General features: G+C 36.4%; 1 protein-coding gene across 3 annotated transcripts in view; it reads left to right on the top strand.

The window, feature by feature from the left end:
• OSBPL3 (oxysterol binding protein like 3) overlaps positions 1–21,849 on the top strand; it is a 96,526-nt gene that overhangs the window by 58,280 nt on the left and 16,397 nt on the right. For 2 of the 3 annotated variants that reach the window (XM_062569236.1, XM_062569235.1), the window contains exons 7-17: positions 658–784; positions 1,759–1,862; positions 2,020–2,112; positions 2,706–2,862; positions 4,030–4,160; positions 8,184–8,291; positions 11,273–11,407; positions 12,100–12,193; positions 15,803–16,053; positions 17,888–18,025; positions 20,614–20,677. In XM_062569236.1, coding sequence (XP_062425220.1) covers positions 658–784; positions 1,759–1,862; positions 2,020–2,112; positions 2,706–2,862; positions 4,030–4,160; positions 8,184–8,291; positions 11,273–11,407; positions 12,100–12,193; positions 15,803–16,053; positions 17,888–18,025; positions 20,614–20,677 — 1,402 coding nt within the window. The remainder of the gene's footprint in view (positions 1–657; positions 785–1,758; positions 1,863–2,019; positions 2,113–2,705; positions 2,863–4,029; positions 4,161–8,183; positions 8,292–11,272; positions 11,408–12,099; positions 12,194–15,802; positions 16,054–17,887; positions 18,026–20,613; positions 20,678–21,849) is intronic. The other variant, XM_062569237.1, reaches the window with a different exon arrangement.

Here is a 21,849-nt window from a genome sequence, read left to right as displayed (position 1 = left end):
GACTCTTTCTAGTATCTTCTGAAGCATCTGAACTGCAGAAAACAAGACAACAGTTTGTAATTTGCTGCTGAGAGGTTGGAAAATGGTGGGGATTTTTACCCAGATAAAGTGTGATCACATATGTATTAGGGACTATCACGTAAAATCTGTGTTAAAAGCACATGGCCTTGAGTAAAATTTCAGGAAACATCTAGTAGATCTTGCTTGCTTCACTGAAAAAAATACTTCAGATAACTTAAATATAACATGCATATATTTGTCTTCTGGGACTTCTTTGGTGAGAGTGGAAAAGGAAGAGAATGTCCTCCCTTGGTCCTGTGCCAGATCTGGTACTATAATTGTGTTAAATTGACTTAACTGGTGCAGACCTTTGCCATTCCTCAAAATCTAATTTTTAGCAAATTTTGTCTTCCTTTAGTATCTGTTTTTCTACTGCTGGTAGTCAGTATTTTCTTAATACAATATGATATCCCAACATTGTGTTCAATGATTGTTCTAATTGTTCTAATCTAGTTCTTAGACTTTGTTGTTGTTGTTGTTGTTGATGTGTTCAGTCCTTGTCAGTGATCATGGACCTCAGCTGCTGGTAGTCAAAACATGCACTTGCAATAATAAAATACTGTGTGTTAAAAATCCATTTGTTCTCCTTTGGAACAGGCAGGCAGCTTAACCAAGCAGAATTCATTGTCAGCTGGAGGCAGCCTGTCATTTTCCTATTCAAGTAATGAGTCCCGGATTCCGTCTTGGCTACAGTCTTCTGAAGACATGGAAAAATGCTCAAGGGGTAATGATATTTGAAGGAAGTTCAAAATGCCCTAATGTGGTTTTACATCATCACAACTTAATAATGATGGGATTTCTGAGATTACTTCCTGTTAATTAAAAAATTAAATTAAAAAAATTACAAAAAAAAAATACCATAAATCCCCTGATTGTTCCCAATAATGACAGTAGCACAGCATAAGTAGTCATTATACAGTTAAAGTTTTCTCTGAAATTGGGAGGGAAGAAAGGGGTGGTTGTTTATTAATTGGCTAGTCACTTGTTTCTGAAAGGATTACTAGTTTTGGATGTGAGTACTTGAATTTTTAGTACCTCCTTAAAAGAACTGAGTATTTCAATACATTTTCTTACTATTAAAGGTGACTTTATATATATAAAGACTTGAACTTTCTTAAGCTGGATATTCAACAAAAGGGGGAATGTCCAAAATCCAGTCATTTAAAAAGAATTAGATCTCTGAGTACTTCAAAGTCACCTTCTGTATTTGCTTTCTTAACAGCATGAAGATCTTTGTCACGTTGATAGTGTCTATGTGATACATACTCAGTAAAGTTCTGCCCACCACTGAGCCTCAATTCTAATAAAGAGGAGCCTCACCTCCAGCACTGAATTAACAAGTCTATCTTGGCATTGTTATACTCCCATAAAGAGGTCTAACTAGTCCCAGGCTGCAGTAATTACTACATTACCCTCACTTTTCCGCTACCTACTGGGATAAAATACCATGATCATTAGTACACAGGCTATGAAGGTGCATTCCAGTATTTTGAATGTAAACTTGAAGATAGAAGAACACAGGCTCTTCTATCCAGTCATCTACTAATCTACTGTTAGTCCAAGAATAACTTAAGCTAGTTAGACTTTTATGTTAAGCTACAAATAAAAATCTAAATCAGACTAACCTGTGAATGAACACTCAAACTTAGTGTGTCTGTTACTTCAGAACAACTGAAATTATTTTCTTGTTCAAAACAGACCTCTCCCACTGTCATACCTATTTACTGGAAATGAACCAGCTCTTACAGAGTATGGATGTTCTTCACAGGACATATTCAGCGCCTGCTATAAATGCTATACAGGTTTGTTGTTTAAAAAATGAACAAAAGTTCTCCCTTGCCATTCCAAGGGAGGACGAGGGAGGAGGGGGGAAAAAAAAGCACAGGATAAGATAAATCTTCTTAGCTTTTCTAGATTTATGGCAAACCATGTTACTTTTGTCCTGTGTCTTGTTAAAAGGTTGGACCTTTTGAAAGCCCCAAAAAGGAAAAAAGAACACACAGGAGATGGCGATCCAGAGTTGTTGGGAAAGAGACTAAAGGAATGTTACAGGTAATTTCAGTCCTTTCTGTAGCCCTTCTTTCTCCAAATACTATTACTGATTAATTCTTAGCCTATCCAGTTTAGGAAATCTGAATCCTTTTTAAGTCTCCTGTGATAGCTCATCTTAAACAATAATATATTAGACAAAATGCTTTCAAAAACATTGTGTTTGAAATCTGCATCAGGATCTCTGCTGGTTATTGCAGTAGACTGGCCATGAGTTTTACATGGTTTAATCTCTCCCTCTGGAGATGGTGGTGGTGGTTGTTTTTCAGTAGCACAGATCTCTGCAGATAGTTATGAAAACATTTATTTCTAGAGACCATGTTATTAGGTATTTATAAGCAGAGGAAAATAGCGTAGCATATGCTACTGCTCTCTGTGGACTTGTTTCTTTGGAGTTTTGTCAAGTCTCTGCTTATGACATCTTGGGCAAAGTTGCACCTGTGATTTCATTTGCCAGGTGTCATTCATTCTAAACCTACTGCTAACTGACAGGTCTTCCATTTCTGGTGTCTCCAACGTCTAATCCAGGTAGGAACAATAACAAAAGCTTTGTTTAGAGCTTGTAATAACGTCACAAATGGTTATCCTCCTTGTAGGTGCCTTCAGTTTTTTCTGCCCCGCTGAGACTGCATGCTTCCAATCCTAACTTGTCTACTATAGATTTTGTAGAAGAGAAAAATTACTCTGATGGCTCTGAAACATCATCAGAATTTACTAAAATGCAAGAAGACTTATTTCACGTTGCACATAAAGGTAAATCAAATTCTCTTTCGTATGTGGTTTTACATCATCACAACTTGATGCAACTTCTGAGATTGCTTCCTGTTTAATCTTAATTAAAAAAAAAAAAAAGCCTGACATTTCCCATTCCCCGCCACCCCTCTTTCCTGTAATCCCCTTGAGGAATTGCATACACTGAAGTCTTGAGTTGTTCAGAAAAAAAAAAAAAAAAAGGCTTAATCATCAAGTGGCTTTTTAGGACCTTTCTTCCTTTTGTTTTATGTGCTAGAAACCTAGATTTTTACTTTCTGGCAACAAATACAGTCCTAAAATCAGTTGCTATAAATGCAATAGCAAATTATACTGTGTGTGCATGCACATGTATGAGCACATGTATGTTTGTATATTTGGGGTGTTTCACTACACTTCATTCAACATTTCTTGCTGATACAAGGGTTGCTATGGTAGTAACCTATTTTTAGTGACTACAGAAGAGTAAAATCATGTAAAGCAGCTGGAGGGGTAGCTTGACTAGAAATCTTTTTTTTCTGCAAAATCATTTTTCAGTAGCAATGCTTGGCTCTATCACCTTTGCACCAGAAACGTTTTTATTGTTCACGTGATCTTGGTAACAAAGGCATTTGTGCATTTATATCTGAAAGCCTTTTGGAAGTATTGATTTTGCCTCCTTCTGTTCAAGATGATAACTGATGTTATCATAAGTATTCTTTACTTACTATGGCATAATAGCTGCTTTCTTGATTTTTTTTCTTTCTTTCTTGCTTGTTTCCCCTCTGCCCTCTCCCTTCCACCTCTTTCCCTCTCTTCTATCCTGCTGAAATTCTTAAGGGAATGTGGAATAGTCATGACTGACTGAAGATTCAAGCTAATTGGGGAACAAAAGCAAGTGAAGAGCAGATGTGGTTAGTTAGTTTTGCTGCCATCTGTCACAAATAATCAGAGCAATTTTGAACGTGGCTAATATAGTCAACAGTGTGGCATTTACCATAAACATTTCTACTACTAAAATGTCTACCCTATAACCTTGATTAATATCACTTGTTTTTTAACCCACTCTACATCTCAACCTAAATTCTGGTTTCTGTAACCATAAATAATGTTTCGTTGAAGTTTTATTTAACATGTGTGTATACAATTGGTAGTTGTTTTTAACTGTCACTTTTTACAAAATGATTCTAGTTTACTTCACCTTGAAGTCGGCTTTCAGCACCATATCTGCAGAAAGAGAGAAGCTGAAGCAGATGCTGGAACATGATGCCTCCTTGTCTCCATCTGCACAAATAGTTGGCTTGAAGAATGCCTTAACATCCGTAAGTGACATGCTGAAGTTCAACAAGCTTCACTGTCATCAGTTACCATTTTTTAATTTTGTACAAGTTAATACCTGTTTCTTTAGTATCTATTCTGTGCTAGAATTTTCAGAAGCATAGTGCATTATTATATATAGTGCTGTTCAGAGACTTTTTTCTAAGTTATAAAGAAATTGTGAAATCACTAACATTTGACAGATTGATGGGTGTTCAGTATAATCTGCATGATTTGATGTTAGGTATCAGAGGGCTGCTCTGTGATGAAGAGTCTGCATTCTGAAACATGTATTCTGTTTTTATCACTCAAGTCTGGTAGGTTGCAGGGTTGTGAGTTGTTTTTTCTCTCTTCCTAAATATCACTCAGGTAGTAATAACAGAATTTGGCGTTAAATCAAGGCTGAAGAGCACTTGTCTGTCCCTTCTAACTTATCTGAGCTACGCTGTGCTACACTGTGATACTGCAAAGCAGATGCAAGTACATTTTGTCTATAGTGGTTTGCAACTGTTAGTTGTCAGAAAGCAGCAAAGGAGCTCATATAGCAGAGTTCTAAGGACAAGAGATTGTATTTTTAGAAAGATGTTTTTCTTGGTAGGTATGTTTTGGTGGTGGTGGTTTTTTTTTTTTTTTTTTTTTTTTTTTTTTGGTAGTTGCTTGAGACCAGAACTTCCAGGTTGGTCAAAATTGGATGAAATAGCCAAACAAAATGTGGAGAGAGCTGAAACCTGTTGCATAGTAACTATGTTCACTCACTTGCACTTCTTTGCTTTTGGCTTTCAGATGTTCTGCTTCTGATATCTGGGTAGATGGCTTTCATTTTTTTTCCAATTTTAATTGCCCATCACTTTTACATCAAAAACAGTTGTTAAGGTTTCTGAACAGAGTGTTTTTGAACACTCACTTGAGTATTGTATTTTTCTTCCTCCTGAGCAATGAAATGATGTTGTCCATCTTCATCCTTTAAATATCCCTTAAAAGTCATGCTCTTGGATCTTATCATCTGATACTGAAAAAGCCTTCCATAGGCCATCCAGAAATCATCTGTGAACACTGGCAGTTCTTTCAAGCAGAGTTTAATACCTATGTAAGAACTATTAGCCTGTGGATCTTTGTAAAGCCGGGGTGCCAACAGAAATTTTCTCACCTCGTACAGTAGAGCATATGAGAAAGGAATGAGTTTCCTTTGAGGACCTCTGGAAACTCAGATATGCTCAACTTGCATATTTCTCAGACTGCTCCTTGGAAGAGAGCCCTTCCTTGGTGAGTTTGACTTAGTGTCTGTGGCTAATTTCAATTTGTTTTCTGTGCAAGAGGAACAACAACAACAACAAAAAAAGACTTGCAGGTTGAGAGTAATCAAGCATAAAGTTTGTTTTGCTCTCTCCACTGGCAGGGGAGTAAAAATGAACAGATTCGAACTGGATGAAGCATTTTTCACTTGCAAAATTGGCCACTATTCTTCTGCCTCTTTCTCGTTAAGACAGTCTCCTTGACCTACACGCAGTCCTAGAAAAGTAAATAGTCAGTGGGGAAAAGCACAGTCTGTGTTACTGTATTACTTTTATACTGTGTATAAAAGTGGGTATGATACATAATGCTGTCCATTTGATTGCTTGTCAGAGGGAATGGTAAATGTCTATGTTCTGAATTCAGAACATCCATATGTAGAGTCAGAAAATAATTCCTCTCCCCGCCACCATCGCTTTGAGCCTACTATCATTCCCGATCCCAATAATACATCCACAAAAAGTGCTGTTGAAATCAGAAGTATTTTGGGGAGAATGTAGAAGCGTAAACAGAAAAGGTTTTCCACATCCTAGTATTGATTTAAATCATGAAATTGATTCAGATCACAGAAGTGGGCAGTAGATCAGTCTTCAGTATTGTTCCAATCATCAAGAGGTATGTTGTGTGTGTTTTTAATAAATTTTATAGATGGAAACAGGAAGAATGTGTGTTGTAAGGGTGTTGGCAGCACCTTCACTTCTGTACTGGAAATACTGGAATTGTGTTTGCAATACAGGGAGATTTTTTTTCCCCTTTCATGGTTAAAACTAGTAGCTTTTATTGTGGCTTTTATATATTCTTTATATATATATATATATATATATGTATATGTATATATACACACACATATATACACACATATATATGCTTTTATTGTGGGCATGGCTGTGTTCTCTTCCTATAAGTCAACTCTAAATGACATCTGACCTTCAAATGCATGCAGCATAAGTAGCCAGTACCTGAGTTTGCAATAGAAGTTGTTTTTTCCTTCTGATCATTTTCATTATAAGACTATTAGGACACAAATTGTACCTCTCTCTGGATATAGTATTAGAGCTGGGTACATCCACAAGCTGTAGAAAGTCTTGGAAGACAAGGAAAAGGTATTATCATAAATGGCTATCTGTTGGTGTTCTGTCTAGTGTTCGAGAGTGGTTTTTTTTTGTTTTTTGTTTTTTGTTTTTTTTTTTGAGTCTACTGATAGAAGTTGTTTTAATTCACCCATTCAAATGTGTGAGGTGGAACTCACCTATGAGCAAGATAAAATGATTCTGACCAAAAAGTATGGTTGCTATGCAATAAGTTTTGGCTGCAGCGAGCTACTGTAAAAGGAACAACCTAGAAGTCCAATGTAGAGGAAATCGCTCACCCAGGAGGAGTTGTTTCATGTGGTTCCTGCAGACTTTCCAGTGCTTAAAGTTTCCTACCTTATCCATATTGTTTTTGAGACTAAGAAAGCATGCAGGAGTCTTGAGCACATGTCCAAAGTTCCCCTTCAGTGTGTTTTAGGTGATGCTAAACAGAAAGGTAATCTTGCCTGCTCTGTTTTACTTTAGCGTGAAACCTGTGTGAAGTAATATTTTTAAGTGAAAAGGAGAAACTTACCTGTTACACAGTTTTGTGATATTATATATAGTTGTAATAATGTGAATGATAGATTTTTTTGTTGATAGATTTGTTGATAGATTGTTTGTAGGAGTGTCTCCGTTTTTCAAATGGAACAAAGAATGGGCTGTTTTATCTGTAGAGATTTCTATTATAATAGAAATAATTTAAAGCAATATTTGCATATAATTTCAAAGCAGTAAAACATAATACAATTGCAATACAGTATTAATATATAAATAGTGTAGAGATGTAATACTAATACCTAAATTGTATTTAATGCAAATACAAAATGTATTTACATTAAATACAACTGTGTCTTTTGGGGGAGGAGGGAGGAGAAGCTACTTTTATTGATCTTGGCCATTTTCAAACTACACAGGGGAAAGCTACATGACTTTCCTTGTTTTTTTGGTTTGATCCCCCAGAGGCTACTCACCATGTTCAGTGAAACTGGCCTTCTGTCATTGCTGGAATTTTGGGAAAGAAAATGTTTGTCATGTTTAAAGGTTATCTTTCATTCTTTCAGACTGTTTTCTCTATCCTTGCCTAGTCCAGTAGTACAGCTGTGGTTGCAGTGCGGTAGCAAATGGAGAAGATAGCTTTGTTTTACAAGTCAGTCCCAAGTTAAACTTATTTCCCTCAGCTTTCTGCTGACAAAGAAATATCAGTACATCAGGTTGATGGGAAAATGAAACATGTCTCTGGCTGATGATAAGAGTATAAATTAACAGTGAGAGAGGTTAGACTGGGGTAGAGGTATAGAAGTTGGAAATGAACCAAGATGCATAAAACAGGTTTATAACTTAATGAATCAGCTTGCAGAACCTGTGACCTGTAACAGTCTCATATTCCTAGTCTCTTAAGTTGAAATGTCCAAGTTCCCTTTGGCTTTTGTTCTCCAGTTTTATCTTTTCTCTCACACTGAACAAAAATAGTTTTAATTTGAGAAGTAAGCAACATGGTTTGAAGCATTTATAATAAATGACTTGCTGAAATGGTGAAAGCCTGTTTGATGATGTTTGTTTTATACTGCACTTTAAATACTATTCTCCCCTTCTTGCACAATAAAGCCACTGTTCAAATTAGTTGAGAGAACTTCATAGCCCCAATATTTTTGTTAAATGTTCCAGGCAATAGCACAAAACACAGATCTTAAAGACCGGTTACGCAGAATACATGCAGAATCTATGATCCTTGATTCAGCATCTAATGCAAAATCAAGTCCAGATTTGGTGAAGGTGGGTATGGTTTTCCTCTTCCAGTGATGTCCATTACCTCAACCCCCTACATCTAGATAGTGTTGCATAGCTGCATCTTGTCTTGATCTTCATGTCTTCCCTGCAGCATATTGTGTTAGCAAAAAGAGCCTGCTTTCATAGTTATGAATCATTTTGGATGATGCATTATGTAATATTTAAAGACTTCCCCTATGGGCAGTTTTCCTGAGCACCCTTCCATTGCTTTTTGCTAGTGGCTCCTGTTTTCTCCCTCAGCTCTTGCGTGCTTCCCATTCAGCATGAACAAAGCTTTCCCAGTGCTTTCTTGGTGTTAGTTTTTCTCTCTACCTTTTTCCCATGTTACTTTTCAAGTTCTATAGTTCTTTCTGTTGCTAATCTTAATACTGTTATCCTGGAAGACAGGATAACAGTGTGTCTCATTTAAGGTTTAGAAGCATTATTGAACACTTTTATAAAAAGAACAGAGTGAGATGCAGAAATAAGAGCTCTTTCAGCCATTTAATTCTCTATGTGTGAAAGCAGGGTGTTAACCAGATAACCAGTTTGAGATACGTGGATGTTCAGACAGTTTTTTTTTCTCGTAGTCACAAAATGCATATGAATATGGTGTATTTATATTCATGGCATCTAGATCTTAATGGTGCTAATGAGGGAAGCAAGGACTTTTTCTGATGGATTTTTTTCAAATATTAACTGATACAGAAATTTCTGTTGTGCTTGATATAAATCTGTCATTAGAAGTTAAACATGTCATGTTGGTTTTTTTTTCATTATAATGAATTATTTTCTTTCATTTTTATAGAGTTTAGTTATTCAGTCATCTTCTGGTATTACGTTTTTAAAAGAGCTGGGTTTTGATCATATACTTTGATGGGGGGAGTAGTTGATCATTCAAATGGCTTGTTCTTTTAACACTGTGAGAATTTTAACAGTACTTTGGCTGATATCCAGCGAAGCATTAATGCATTCTTTTTACTCTCAGCAGTTCATTTTCTTATTTAGTAGAAGTCCTTGCAATGACAGTAGATTATTTCTGAAACACATTCTATACAATACAGGCAGACATGCTAAAACACCTTTCAAAAGGTCCTGTAAGGACCTTTCATTCACAGATTCCCTATGACGTGGTTTTGGATGGAACTGAAGGGCAAAATGACTTATACTGAAAAAGTTTCATCTTAGTAAGGCTTGACTGAAGATATAGTAGCACTGCTGTGAAGAAGACAAGTTCACTGCACAAAACTTTGCTCTAACTGATCCATCAAGTGCTGTGATAGAGCTCTGAAAATTGCAGCAAAATAAACAAGCTTCTCAGGCCTTTGTGTTAGATAAATGTTTAGTTTGTCTATTGGGCAGCTTATGTTGTGGTTTACTGTGCCAGAGCTGGAGTAGAAAAGAAGGCAAAATGAAACTTCCAGGTAATAAATACAAAAAGTTACTGTTCTTTTATGAGGCTTTTCTGCTCACTTTATCTCTCAGATTAAAAGTAGTATTAGAAAGCACTTCCAGTAACAATAGTCACGTGTATAAGATTTTTTTGACTTGTAGGTCAGTGCCTCTGCCTTCCCACAGAAAGAGGTTGAGGTTGCTTATTTTCTTGATGATTCACCAAGAACGTATAAGAAAAACAGCTTTTATCTGCTAACAGTTTGTTTGTTACTGTTCTACTATTAGCAGCACATGCTAAATAGCATTCCATACTATAGTAAAATCTTTCAGTGCAAATGCCTCAAAAGATGATTCATCATGTTCGATTATAGACTGATCAGAGTAAGTGCAATTTGCTCACTGTGTATGCTCTTCTAAAAGTAAAACTACAATGTTTTATTAAGTATAGGCAATCTGGGACTGACTGATAAGAAGGAACAAATGTGCTGTAAAAGTGAAAATAGTGAGATATTAGATGCCTGAAAACTGCTGCAGGTGCACAAGTGAATTGTGATATGTTATTACTAGTTAAGCAGAACAAGTCTTTTGTGGTGTCCTACAATCAACATTCATCCATTTGAAATGTATTCCTGCAAAATTGTGATAGTGAGGGCAGTCATAATCACTAGTTAGTAAATCATCTCCTGCAGAATGAAGCTTGAAAGTAGCAGCTAATACACTCCTTTGGGCCAGCTGGCCTTTCTTCTTTAGTATTGGTGGAGTTATCAGGGAAAGCAATAATGCCCAGTCCTCTCCAAATATTTTACTACATTCACAGGATGAAACAACGAGTCTTACTGTTCATCTTATCTTTGGTAGACAACCTTTTGGAACCTTGCCAACCACCTATACAGCGCTTAGGGCTTGCATAGTAAAAGGTACTGAAATCTCTATGGCAATCAAATACGACTGCTGCTCCAAGAGCAATGTCATTTTTGTGGCTTTGGTAATGTGCTGTTTCTGGTTAACAGAGCATTACTTCAGGTGTAGATTTGACTACTTTCCATCCTGCGTTAATAGATCTATTGGAGAAAGAGAGCTAGGAAGGCAGTGCTGTTATATAGAAAGCTGCTTTGCCCCTCTGAATTTTACGTACCACTACACTGCAAACTTTGCATTAAGGGAGGAAAAGAGCAAATCACTTGCTGAGATCAGAAGAGAATCTGAATCTACTATGTAAAATAAAGTGGCAGGGATTTTGCTGTTTTGGGGGATTTCTCATGATACACTTGCATATATCTGGCTAAATAAATCACTCATATAGCACTGCATTGTTGTATCTGATTTTTGAAGGACAATAGATGTGCACATGCAGTGCCATAACCGATTTACTGAATATGCGTTGTTTGCTTTCTTTTTTTCTTCATTTTGGTCTATCTTTCCCTTGTTTTTAGTCTCATCTTTGAAACACATGCTACCTCTCAAAAAATTGCAGAGGACCATGTGCAGTCTTCTCCCAGTATTTTACAGCCCTTTAAATTACATATCTGTAGATTTGAATTTATGAATGCTATCTGATACTTTTCCTCTCAAAACTTGTTTCTTTTAAACAGGAAAATTCAAGAAAAGAAAGCAAAGGTCTGGTTCACCAGATCTCCAATGAAAGCAGACTGTCTGTTGCTGACTCTCTCACAGAATTTTTTGATGCACAGGAAGTCCTGCTGTCTGCTAGCTCTTCAGAAAATGAGGTCTGAGTACTAAGATTAGACATCATTCTAATGTAATTCATTATCTACTACTTGAACTTTAGTCCTTCTAAGTGCTAATTGCAAATCAGATGACTGTCAGAAAATGAAATCTTTTAAAAATTAATATACCATGTGTATTTATTTGTTGCTATTTTCTCTTCACAGTAAAATGTAATAAGTATTACAGAGAAATCTTAGATGCCCATTGAGGAAAATGTCAAATAGGTAGTTGTGCATAGTGTAGTATGTAGATATTGTGTATATTGTGCCTTGACTTATCATACAGATACTTAAGAAATTGTATCAGAGAAATATATATTTATACCTGTCTTTGTGGTAGCTGCAGGTTACCTTGGGGCTAATGCCATGAATATTGAAATTTAATAGTGCCTTTTATTACCTCCCTAGGACTCCATAATAATCTCAGGTTTTCATAGAAAGAAAGACTTAGCTGCAGGGTCAAAGAAGAAGAATTTTTTCCACTGAAAGAATAGTTGAATTTGTCAGTGATGGTGATCTCTCCCAAATTCAGTTTTGTTTCAGGCCTGCTTAGTGCTTTTCAGCAATACTGAAGCACAATGTAAACAGTACAAATCTGTTAATAATTGCAGTTGAAATAACAATTGGAATGTGCATATGGGATTATTTTAATGAGTGACGTACTTTGCTTTCTTTCCCAACCCCACACTCAGATATCAGATGATGACTCATACGTAAGTGATATCAGTGACAATGTCTCAGAAGATAACCTAAGCAATGACATGGAGAATGAAAGGCAAACTTTAGGTAAGTTCAGCATTTTGTTGTTGTTGTTCAGTGTTGTGTTCTGATAGGTTTTGTTTCTTCCCTTAGTTCTTTTTTTCTTGTCTTTCTGTAAGTTACGTAGTACCACAGGTTTTGAGATGTAAACAGCCAGTGTTTTCTCTTTTACAGCCTCAGATTGTTTACGAACAGCACAGTCTTGCTAATCTCATTAACAAGACCAAGGCACAGTTGTTTAATAGGATGGTGGTTCTGTATCAGTAGAAAAACACCTATTTTCCTGCCTTCTCTGGTGTTACTGCAACTTGTCAGTTTTTTTCATGGCCATGGGATTTTTTTCTAAACTAGAAAACCGTAGCTGCTTCTTTTTCTTCAAGAAGTAATTTTCTTTTTTCAGTCTATTTTCAATCTTGCCATTTAACAACCAAATTCAAAGTTGTGTTGTTTTTAACAGAATCCTTAGTGTTTAAAGGAACATGAAAATAATTACACACCAACAGGTCTAGTGTGAGACCATAAGACTTTTCTTAGCATTTTTTAATCATGTTATTCTTGTTAACTAATGTACTTATTTATCAGTCTTGCTAATTGGAGATAGAATCAAAAGAGGGTGAGGATCTGGTCATAATGTATTAGCTATGTTGCACCTTCTCATTTCTGCCAACTGGAACATGCTTTCCACTTTCAAGTGGAAAGAGTTCATTCAAACTCTTAAAGTTCAAAGTTCATTTTTTCTAATATCAATATATTTCTATCTTCAATAATGTTAACGGTGGCTTCTTGCTAACAGTGCTCTCTTACTAGCAGATATTTCCCAGTCATCCTCAAGGAACAATGGAACCTTATGAGCGTAGGCCAGTTTGAAATGCCTGGAGACCTGTTGTCTTTTGTAACTGTTTAAAAATCAAGATTCTTTCCTTTAAGATAGGAAAGAATTCAGATTAACATTGCTTGTGATCTGGGCTTTAGAACATTGCAGTAATGTGGCTGTTCAGCTTCTACTTCTTGTAATATCATCAGAGCTCTTCTGTATCAACAGCACTTCCACATGCTTCTGGTAGCTGCTGTCTCTGTGCTTTGGACAGCCTGCCACTCCTATTAATAATCAAACTTGATACCTTTTTAGACATGGGCTTTAGCTGAACTAGAAGCTATGGATTATGATGAAATCTTCTAGCCACTGTAATAGCGAAGGTCAGACCAGATGATCATAATGGGACTGTTTGGCTTTAAACGCAGTATTGCTGCTGCCCGTTTGTCACAGCACTTGCAAACTAGAACTGAACGAGTCTGTCTCTTTTTTTCCTGGGGAATTGGTGGAGCTGAAGGGGGGAGAAAGGGGCAGGGGAGGATTTATTGCATAAAAAACTTGGCATCTAAATAACTTCTCTGATTAATCTAACCATTGAGGAAGCACCAGAAACATTAAAGGGGATCGGTGAGAGCTGTTTGGCCTGTATCCCAGACAGGAAGATTCCGTTTAGGTGTATAGATGAATACAGTCTTAGATTTCAAACCACCTGCTGCATGCTTGAACCATGTACATTTTTTTTGAAGGCCTGTCATATTTTCTGTTGCGTTTTTTTTCTTTACTGTGTCTTGTAGAACTCTTCTTCTGTGACTGGTGAATGGAGCCTCACTAGTTTACCCCAGCTGAAGGACTGGTCCAGAGTACATGATTAAGTTGATACATACTCTGTGTGTAATTAGAAATTGGCAAAGGACGTGGCCTAATCCCATTTCAGAGAGCTCTTTTGACGAGAACAGATTATTAGCACTTTTCTTCCTCTTCAGATGTCCCCTTACTCCTGAGATGTTTAAGAAAACATCCTTTTTGTTTTTGGCCTCTACTGATACTGAATAAAATTTTCCGACAGGGAGCTATAGAAGCTGATCTCTTAGAAAAGACAATCTTAACAGTATAGTTGTTTTAGGTAGGTTTTCTGGTTCCTAATGCCTGTGGGCTTTTTATGCAAAAAGGAAGAGTTTGTAATGAAAATAGATTTGCAATAACTCAGTCACAGCAGATGTTAAGATTTCTGGTTTTGTCTGTGGCAGGAAAGATAGAAAGTTCTTCCTCAAAATTTTGAGGATGCTAATTACACTTGAAAACCTCCCTCTGAGATATTGGCTAGCATGCCAGTGATGGGGAAGTAAGCCTTGTGGTTATCTGCTCTTTGTCACTGTTGTGAGCACTGTTGGTATTTTGCTTCCCTCAGTGTAACAATTGAGCAAGTAATGGTCGAGATTGTGCATTTAAGGGCAGTGATTCTTTGGGCAGGAGAGGTTTGCTGCCCTATGCTGTTCCCATCCTTCCAAGACAAAGCTATCTGAGGAAAGCCATAAAAAGTTTTTCCTTATGTTCAGAAAGTTCTGTCTGAACATAAGGAAAAATTCTTTTGCTGTGAGGGTGACGAAGCACTGGAACAGATTGCCCAGAGAGATGGTAGAGTTTCCCTCTTTGGAGATACTCGGAAGCCATTTGGACACAATCCTGGGCAACGTGCTGTAGATGACCCTGCTTGAGCAAGGGGATTAGACTAGATGATCTCCAGAAGTCCCTTCCAACCTCAACCATTCTGTGTGTGATTCCATGCGTGGGCATGGAATTCCGTATTAGGCCAGGGACTGAGTGACTGAGGCTATACCCAAAGTCTGCCAAATGGCAGCTTCTGCTAAGGCAGGAGCTTTCTAGGTGCTTGCACACATGTAAAGGTAAAACATGTTGATGTAGTGGGGAGCATATTCCTCTCCGTAATGAGATTTATTTACAGCTAAGGAATATAATCTTTTCAGGCCAATGCCTCTTACAAAGATATGTAGCTCTATTCTAATTGTGCTACAAAGCATTTCATGGCATGCTTGGAACTATATACTCTGCTCAGATTGCTTTGACACACCAACAGATAGCTCAGATATTCATGTGGCTATGTGAGTCTTTCTTTTGGATCTTCAACTAGAGTTGCTTCCATAGCTCTAGAGTTGCTTTAGCTTTTCCACCTTTAAAACAGGTCACTTCTCCACTAATATATGGGTGTATCTACAAGCCAATACCACTAAAATTTTTAAAATGCTTAATACTATGAGGGTTGTTGTAGAAAAGCCTGCATGTAAACTTGTCACACAGTAAATTTCCCTGGTAGGAGTATTCAGATAGGAGGAGAAATATAGGAGATGTTTTAACACTTGGATCTGAAAGTAGCACCTTGCCTTCTGCGGAGTGTCAGTTTAATTAAAGCTCTGTCAAGGAGGGAGGTTTTATGTCACTTAAATGTATAGGAATGTATCTCTTTTACAAATGAGATAGTTATAATACTCTTTCAAATTCAACTGAAAGTCTTTTTATAACCTTTAAGAGAAGGAAGGCAATTTTGCTTTTGAGTATGTATGTTTCATTTGTACCTAGAATTTACATCGGTTAAAATTTATTGAAATTAAAATCTTGCTCTTAATTTTAACATTTTATAGCAGGGTGTCTTCAAACTGCAAGAGGAATATTTGAATGAAGTATGGGAGTGGAAGGAAGTTTTGACAGAAAAAAAGGAATGTTTAGTTCCTTTTGCAAATGTGTATTAAAATATCAGCTATAAGTAAACAGTGAATTGATTAATTTGTTTTCCCATTTCCTTTCAGACTGTATTTCTGAAAGTGGAATTGGATGCCATTCGAAACGGAGAACATGTTTACCAGCTCCATGTCCTAATACTAGTAACATCAGCCTATGGAATATCCTGAGAAATAACATAGGAAAGGATCTCTCCAAAGTGGCCATGCCTGTTGAACTAAATGAGCCACTTAACACCCTTCAGCGTCTCTGCGAAGAGCTGGAATACAGTGAACTGCTAGATAAAGCGGCGAATACACCTGATCCATTTGAAAGGATGGTAAATGTTTTATTCCAAATATTTAGTGGTATTGAATATAATCAAAATGGAGTACAAACAATCTGCCAAAGAAATGAAGATATTCTGTTCCATTTTTCTCACAGCTGAGAGGCAGACTCTGCAAAGTGAACGCTGTGATACAGCGCATGTGTCTGTGCATGCGTACGCACCCAGGTTTCGATTCTTCTGTATAATTTCTGTTGCTTTAACAAGAAGCAACTCTTCTCAAGTGCCTCACTGTTCTGTAATATTAAACAAAAGAAGTTTAGGTCTGTTTACCAAGTTTTCCTCTCTAAGATTAAAAATTTACAACAAAAAGAAGGGTTTGAGCTAGTATATACTTCCCTTGTGCATGTGATGGCTGTGATGTGTATGTACATAAAGAACACTGTGTTTCAGCAGTACACTACTGTGATATCTTTACATTAACAAGATGAGCTCACTTGGTTTTATTAACTGATTTGTGTGGTTTTGGAGGTTGTTCTGAAGTGTTCAGGATTTCAAAACTTAGCAATACCTGAATATATAGAGTATAATAATGGTTTGTCTACTTCTAGTGCAGAACACTGAATTCAAAATTTGGCAAATGAGCAAGTGAAAAAAACCTTTCAACTATGTTTTTCTTCTAATTTATAAGCCTGTAAATAAAGGATTAAAAGCTCTCCAAGTTCTCTTAAATGAAATTTACAGATTGTCCTTTAAACTGAATCAAACCTTTTTCAGCTTAACACATCTTATGTTAAAGGCTATTAATGAGCGTAAATAATTGTATTATAAATCTAATTTGGGAAGACTCTTCCTTTCTGACACTCTGCAAGGATTATAATTCAGTATCAAGCAGATTAAATTGTCTTGTATTTGCATACAATGAAAATAAAGCCCTCTTCAGAGAGCAGAGGGTGTGCCTCTTAATTGGATTTTTAGATGCACAGGTTTTTTTGTTGTTCTCTTGAGAACATATGTTCTCAAGAAAAAGGAAATGAGCAATAGTTCTTTCTATAGAAGTGAAAACAAGCCTTTTTGCTTTTTTTCATTCTCCCAAGTGTTGGGAAACTAAAACTCAGGATGGAGTACTTTTTGCCTTGGAGGAATTTCCAAGGCAAAGATAGTTAGCTGTTGGATAGTAGTTGCAATAGTTGCAAGGAATGAAAAGGGAGAAAAATGGTGCAGAGGAGACATAATCAAGGTCTGCTGAACAACCCCAGATTCTCATTCCTCATATTTAGGAGTTATGCTGACCTCACCGTAGCAATTTGGAAGGAACACCTCTGTTTCAATCACAGAAAATAAAAATTTTGTTACTAGGTAGTAGTCAGCATGCAATAGACAAATGGCAGTTCAAACTAATGCATAAGCCGTAGAAAATTCTGTGAAAACTCATTCAGTATTACTTGTGCCCTGTATCGAAAAAGAATAGCTGGTAGATCCATAGAATCGGGAACCATAATTGCAAAAGGCAGTTATAATACAGAATCTTAGAGTGATTTCTAAGCTTATAGCTTTTTACTGTGTATATTTCAGTTCTTCAGAATGCTATGTTGTTTCAAACAGTGTTCAGAAATATAATTTTCAATTGATGATGTTTTTGTAGTGTTTTACACTAACAGTTTCATCACTGGACCCCTGAAAGGGCTGTCTGGAAGAATAAATAATTCTGTAATATTTGAATTAATGCTTAACTTGTCATATGCTTATATGTTTTTTTCCATCATTTACAGATTACATAGAATCTGATTCAAGTCAAGACTTCCCCCTCCTTTGTAAAATCAATGTATAGTAAAAATGGTGTATGGCTGTAGTTGTTTAATTAAAATTCTGTGCATGTTATTCCCAGGTGTACATAGCTGCATTTGCAGTATCTGCCTATGCCTCCAGTTACTACCGAGCTGGAAGCAAGCCTTTTAATCCTGTGCTTGGAGAAACCTATGAATGTATTCGTGAAGATAAAGGTTTCCAATTTTTTGCAGAACAGGTATTGTATACTACAATCCTTAAATTTACTGTTTGATAGACTGCTTAATTCTGAATGCATGGCTGGAATCCTCTGGAGTTAATAGCAAAATACAAAATTACTTTATAAAACCTGAGCACAGCAAAACTCAAGGGACATTACAGAATTGTAAACGAATGAAATTGATTCATTCTTTGAGGAAACCCATTTAATTCTGGAATGTCTAATTTTAACAGTGCTATCTGATCAGGGCTATAAATAGCTTTCATGTTCTAATCACATTTTTATGTTTAGGATCATTAAAAACATTGCATTATCTTCAGCTGTTTAATGTCCTCTTATATAAGGAGTGTAATAAGAGTTAGACAGCCAGTAATATTTTCTGTGGCAACCTGAATCTTTCTCTTCCCTATCCAATCACTTTGTGGGCCATGCCTTTCAAATCCTGGTACAGGTTAGTAGTTCAAGGATATATACAGCACATCAAGATCTAAGTGTTGCTCTAAATAATTCCCCAAAAGGAGAATAATTATGAAGCATGGGTGCAGAATACCTAAACTTAAACTAGCCAAGTTACCAAAAGAGCTAAGCTTGAGACACATGTTAAAAAGAGATTAAACTTAATGTGATACCTATCAGAATAAGAATGATTAAAAGTTATCTCATTCCATATAGACATAACAAAAAGTTATGAAAAGTGAGGCGGGTGGGGTTGCATAACTTTGAAATTTGATCAGAGAAAGCCTTCTAAGAGGCTTTCTTTAGGAAATCGAGTTTTTTGACGAACTCTGAAGATAGAACATGACGTACAGACGTTATACAACTGACGAGAATGCTGTGTGATCTTCCCCTAGTCTCAGGAAATGAGTCACTGGCCTAAGCAAAATAGGAAGGGCAAGTACTGAATTTTAAAGTTCTGGTAACACATCTGATTCACTATTTTATTCCAATTCTAAGATGATATATAGAGCACCAGAGTTATCCACATAACAGCAAATTGGAATAACAAAGTGACAAATAAAGCATTGTAGTGAATGTAATGTTAATTTGAATGAAAGGAAAAGTTTTTCCCCTGAATATTGGATAAGTCAGTACAAAGACTGCTCTTTCTAAAAAGGAATTTTAAAACATTGAGGACTTGAGCTGTTAATAACTATTGTTCTTGTATGTGCAATAAAGGACATTTTAACTTAGGAAGTGGTAAAGTTAGTGCATTAGTGTGTTAATATGAATTGAGGAATACTAGGAAGAGAGGTCTGTATATGAGGAAGGAAATTTCATGCAGCTTGCAAGCGTTAAACCTTTTCTTTGTATCAGAAACTGTTGCTGATTACTTGTTTGAGCAAGCATTTTGATAATTGCTGTAAATAACTTACAGTGTAGGTACTCATTAGGTAATTCATGTAATATGCAAAATGTGAAAAATTGTGGGGATTCTATTCTCTCTCTAGAATGAGTATAGAATAACCTCTACTTTGTCTCTGTGAACTTGTTCTGGAATTATAACAGTTTAAGTGAGAGCTAGGTGTAACCCATGAATTATAGTGATATCTGGGGTTAATCTGGGTGAAGTAAATCAGAGATATAGTGTTGCCCTGGGTAAATTAGGATGTAATTGAGAGTAGTTAGTACTGGGGGGGGGAGGGGGTCTGCTTTTTGGGTTTGTTTTTGACCAACTGGAGATTGTTAAGACCTGGATGCCCGTGGAAAAAGTGCTCAGTAACAAATTTGAAAAATGAGTAGCAAAAGAAGTAAAACTGCATTTGAGCCATATATGCAGTTAAGAAATGAAATTCAGAGTAGGAAATAGCAACTCTACTTGAAAATTAAGTTGTCTTTGTCAAAATAACAGTAGGCGTTACACATCAAAGAAGTTTATCCGGGTCAGTTCTTAGTCATGTTCACCCAGAAGAGAGAATGGACAGCCGAGAAATCTGGCTGCTTCTGCTTTAAGCAGTCACTTAATCATTTGCTATTTTAATAGTCTGCTTTGTATTTTTGTTTTTTACAATTCTTGCTTTGCTGTTTTGATGCTTGCCCTTATTCATGTATGTGTTATTACCCAAAGCTGATCCAAATGCTTAAAGTTCCAGACTAGAAAAAAATGTCATATGCTGCTATCATAGCAGTACTTGATACTGGATGGAATTTTGTGGTCCAATTTCTCCACCCTTGGCCCCCTCAGAGATACTGAGCACTGTCCCTCCCTCCCATAGGCAGAGGGATTTTGTGGTTATTTATCGTAAAAAAGAAATGGCCCTTTGTTTACTTCTGTGTGTTTACAGTGCAGCTTCTATTAGTATATGAATGGGGCCCTAAAGCTAGATATAATCATCTCATTTGAGACAACGTACAAATAAATTATCACTTGAACAAAATAGACCTTTTTAAAATAAGTACTTCACATACTTCTTAGTGCATGTGAACTTCTTAGGCCTCAGTACCTTATTAATCTTACTGGCTCCCCCTTCAGGATACAACTGCAAAAGGAAAGTAAGTGTTCAAATTTTAAATGCTATATATGAAAAACAAAGGAAAAAACAAAAAAAAATGATTGTTCAAGTGTTAATATGGCTGTCTTTTCTTCTCCTTTCATATTTTGCCATTAGGTCAGTCACCATCCACCCATTTCTGCATGCCATGCTGAATCTGCGAATTTTGCTGTTTGGCAAGGTAACTCTTCAGTCCATCTTTTACTTTTATAGTCTTAATAGTTTCATTGTGTGTCAGCTATAAAATATCTAGAAGCTGGGAACAGGTGAAGTTTCCTAACTGCTTAAATCATATCAGAACCATTCTAAGAAATCCTAGCCTTTACTTACCGGCATGCTTTTTGCCTGGATTTTTTGCCATTACAAATATTGTGAGTCTTTCGTAACATTAAGTAATCATTGTTTTCATGCACAAATATCTGTATTCCTTGAACTCTTTGGAAATATTTTCTTTGCAGTTTTTCTCTTTTGTTTGCTAAAGAAGAGTTGCACCTCATCCTATTTTTTAAGGAAAAAAAAAAAGGCAAGCCTAAGAACCTAGAATAGAGTTTGAAAAACTTCTAGTTAAATCTTGAGCCCTGGCAGGTACTGCAGTTCTGTTTTGAAAATGATTTCCCCAAAAATGCATAAAGGGGACAAATAACATTTACTGTGACTTTCTCCTTTAGCAATATTACAGTATGGTAAGATTTTGTGCTGATGGACTACTAACATTCAAAAAAAGTTCGTTTGAGGTGTTTGCTCAACACTGGTGAAGATGTCAGCCAGCTACCATATCCATGTGGTTAGATATTTTTAGAGTGTTTACAGAACATAACTATGCATTTTAATGGACTTTAAATCCTTCGGCCAGAGTTTCATGAATTCACAATGTAGCTGTGTTATAACCTTTAACTCTGTTACAGTTGACTCTGCTCACTTGATCATAGTTACTGTGAATGGATGGAGCTATGCTGAACAGAAATCAGACCTCTCTTAGTCTGAATTTCTTTATTCAGCATAATTCTCTACTCTGTAAAATACAGGACTGGAAAGGCTTATTCTTGATCAAAAAGTAGAAATGACCAAAAATTTACTCAGTAACTGAATACTATATATATAAGCCTATCTTAATAAAAAATAGAGACTGATTTATTTATTAACAGGCCTTGAAAACTGTAATCGGATACAGATTATTATTATTATTTTAATGTACATATTAGAGAACAAGGCTCTTCTCTAAAGAGATCTAAGCAAGGAGAGTGAGAATCTGAGGCTGCTCCTGATGCACCAGGCTGAGTCAGGCTGCAGCAGTTCTTTCTTTAAAAAAAAAAAAAAAGGCAGCTAGCTGAGCTTGTGGAAGGCATAGACAGT

The sequence above is a fragment of the Rhea pennata genome, chromosome 2, assembly GCF_028389875.1.
Source record: "Rhea pennata isolate bPtePen1 chromosome 2, bPtePen1.pri, whole genome shotgun sequence".
In the NCBI taxonomy this organism is placed as follows: Eukaryota; Metazoa; Chordata; class Aves; order Rheiformes; family Rheidae; genus Rhea; species Rhea pennata.
This window is presented reverse-complemented; position numbering and strand designations above follow the sequence as displayed.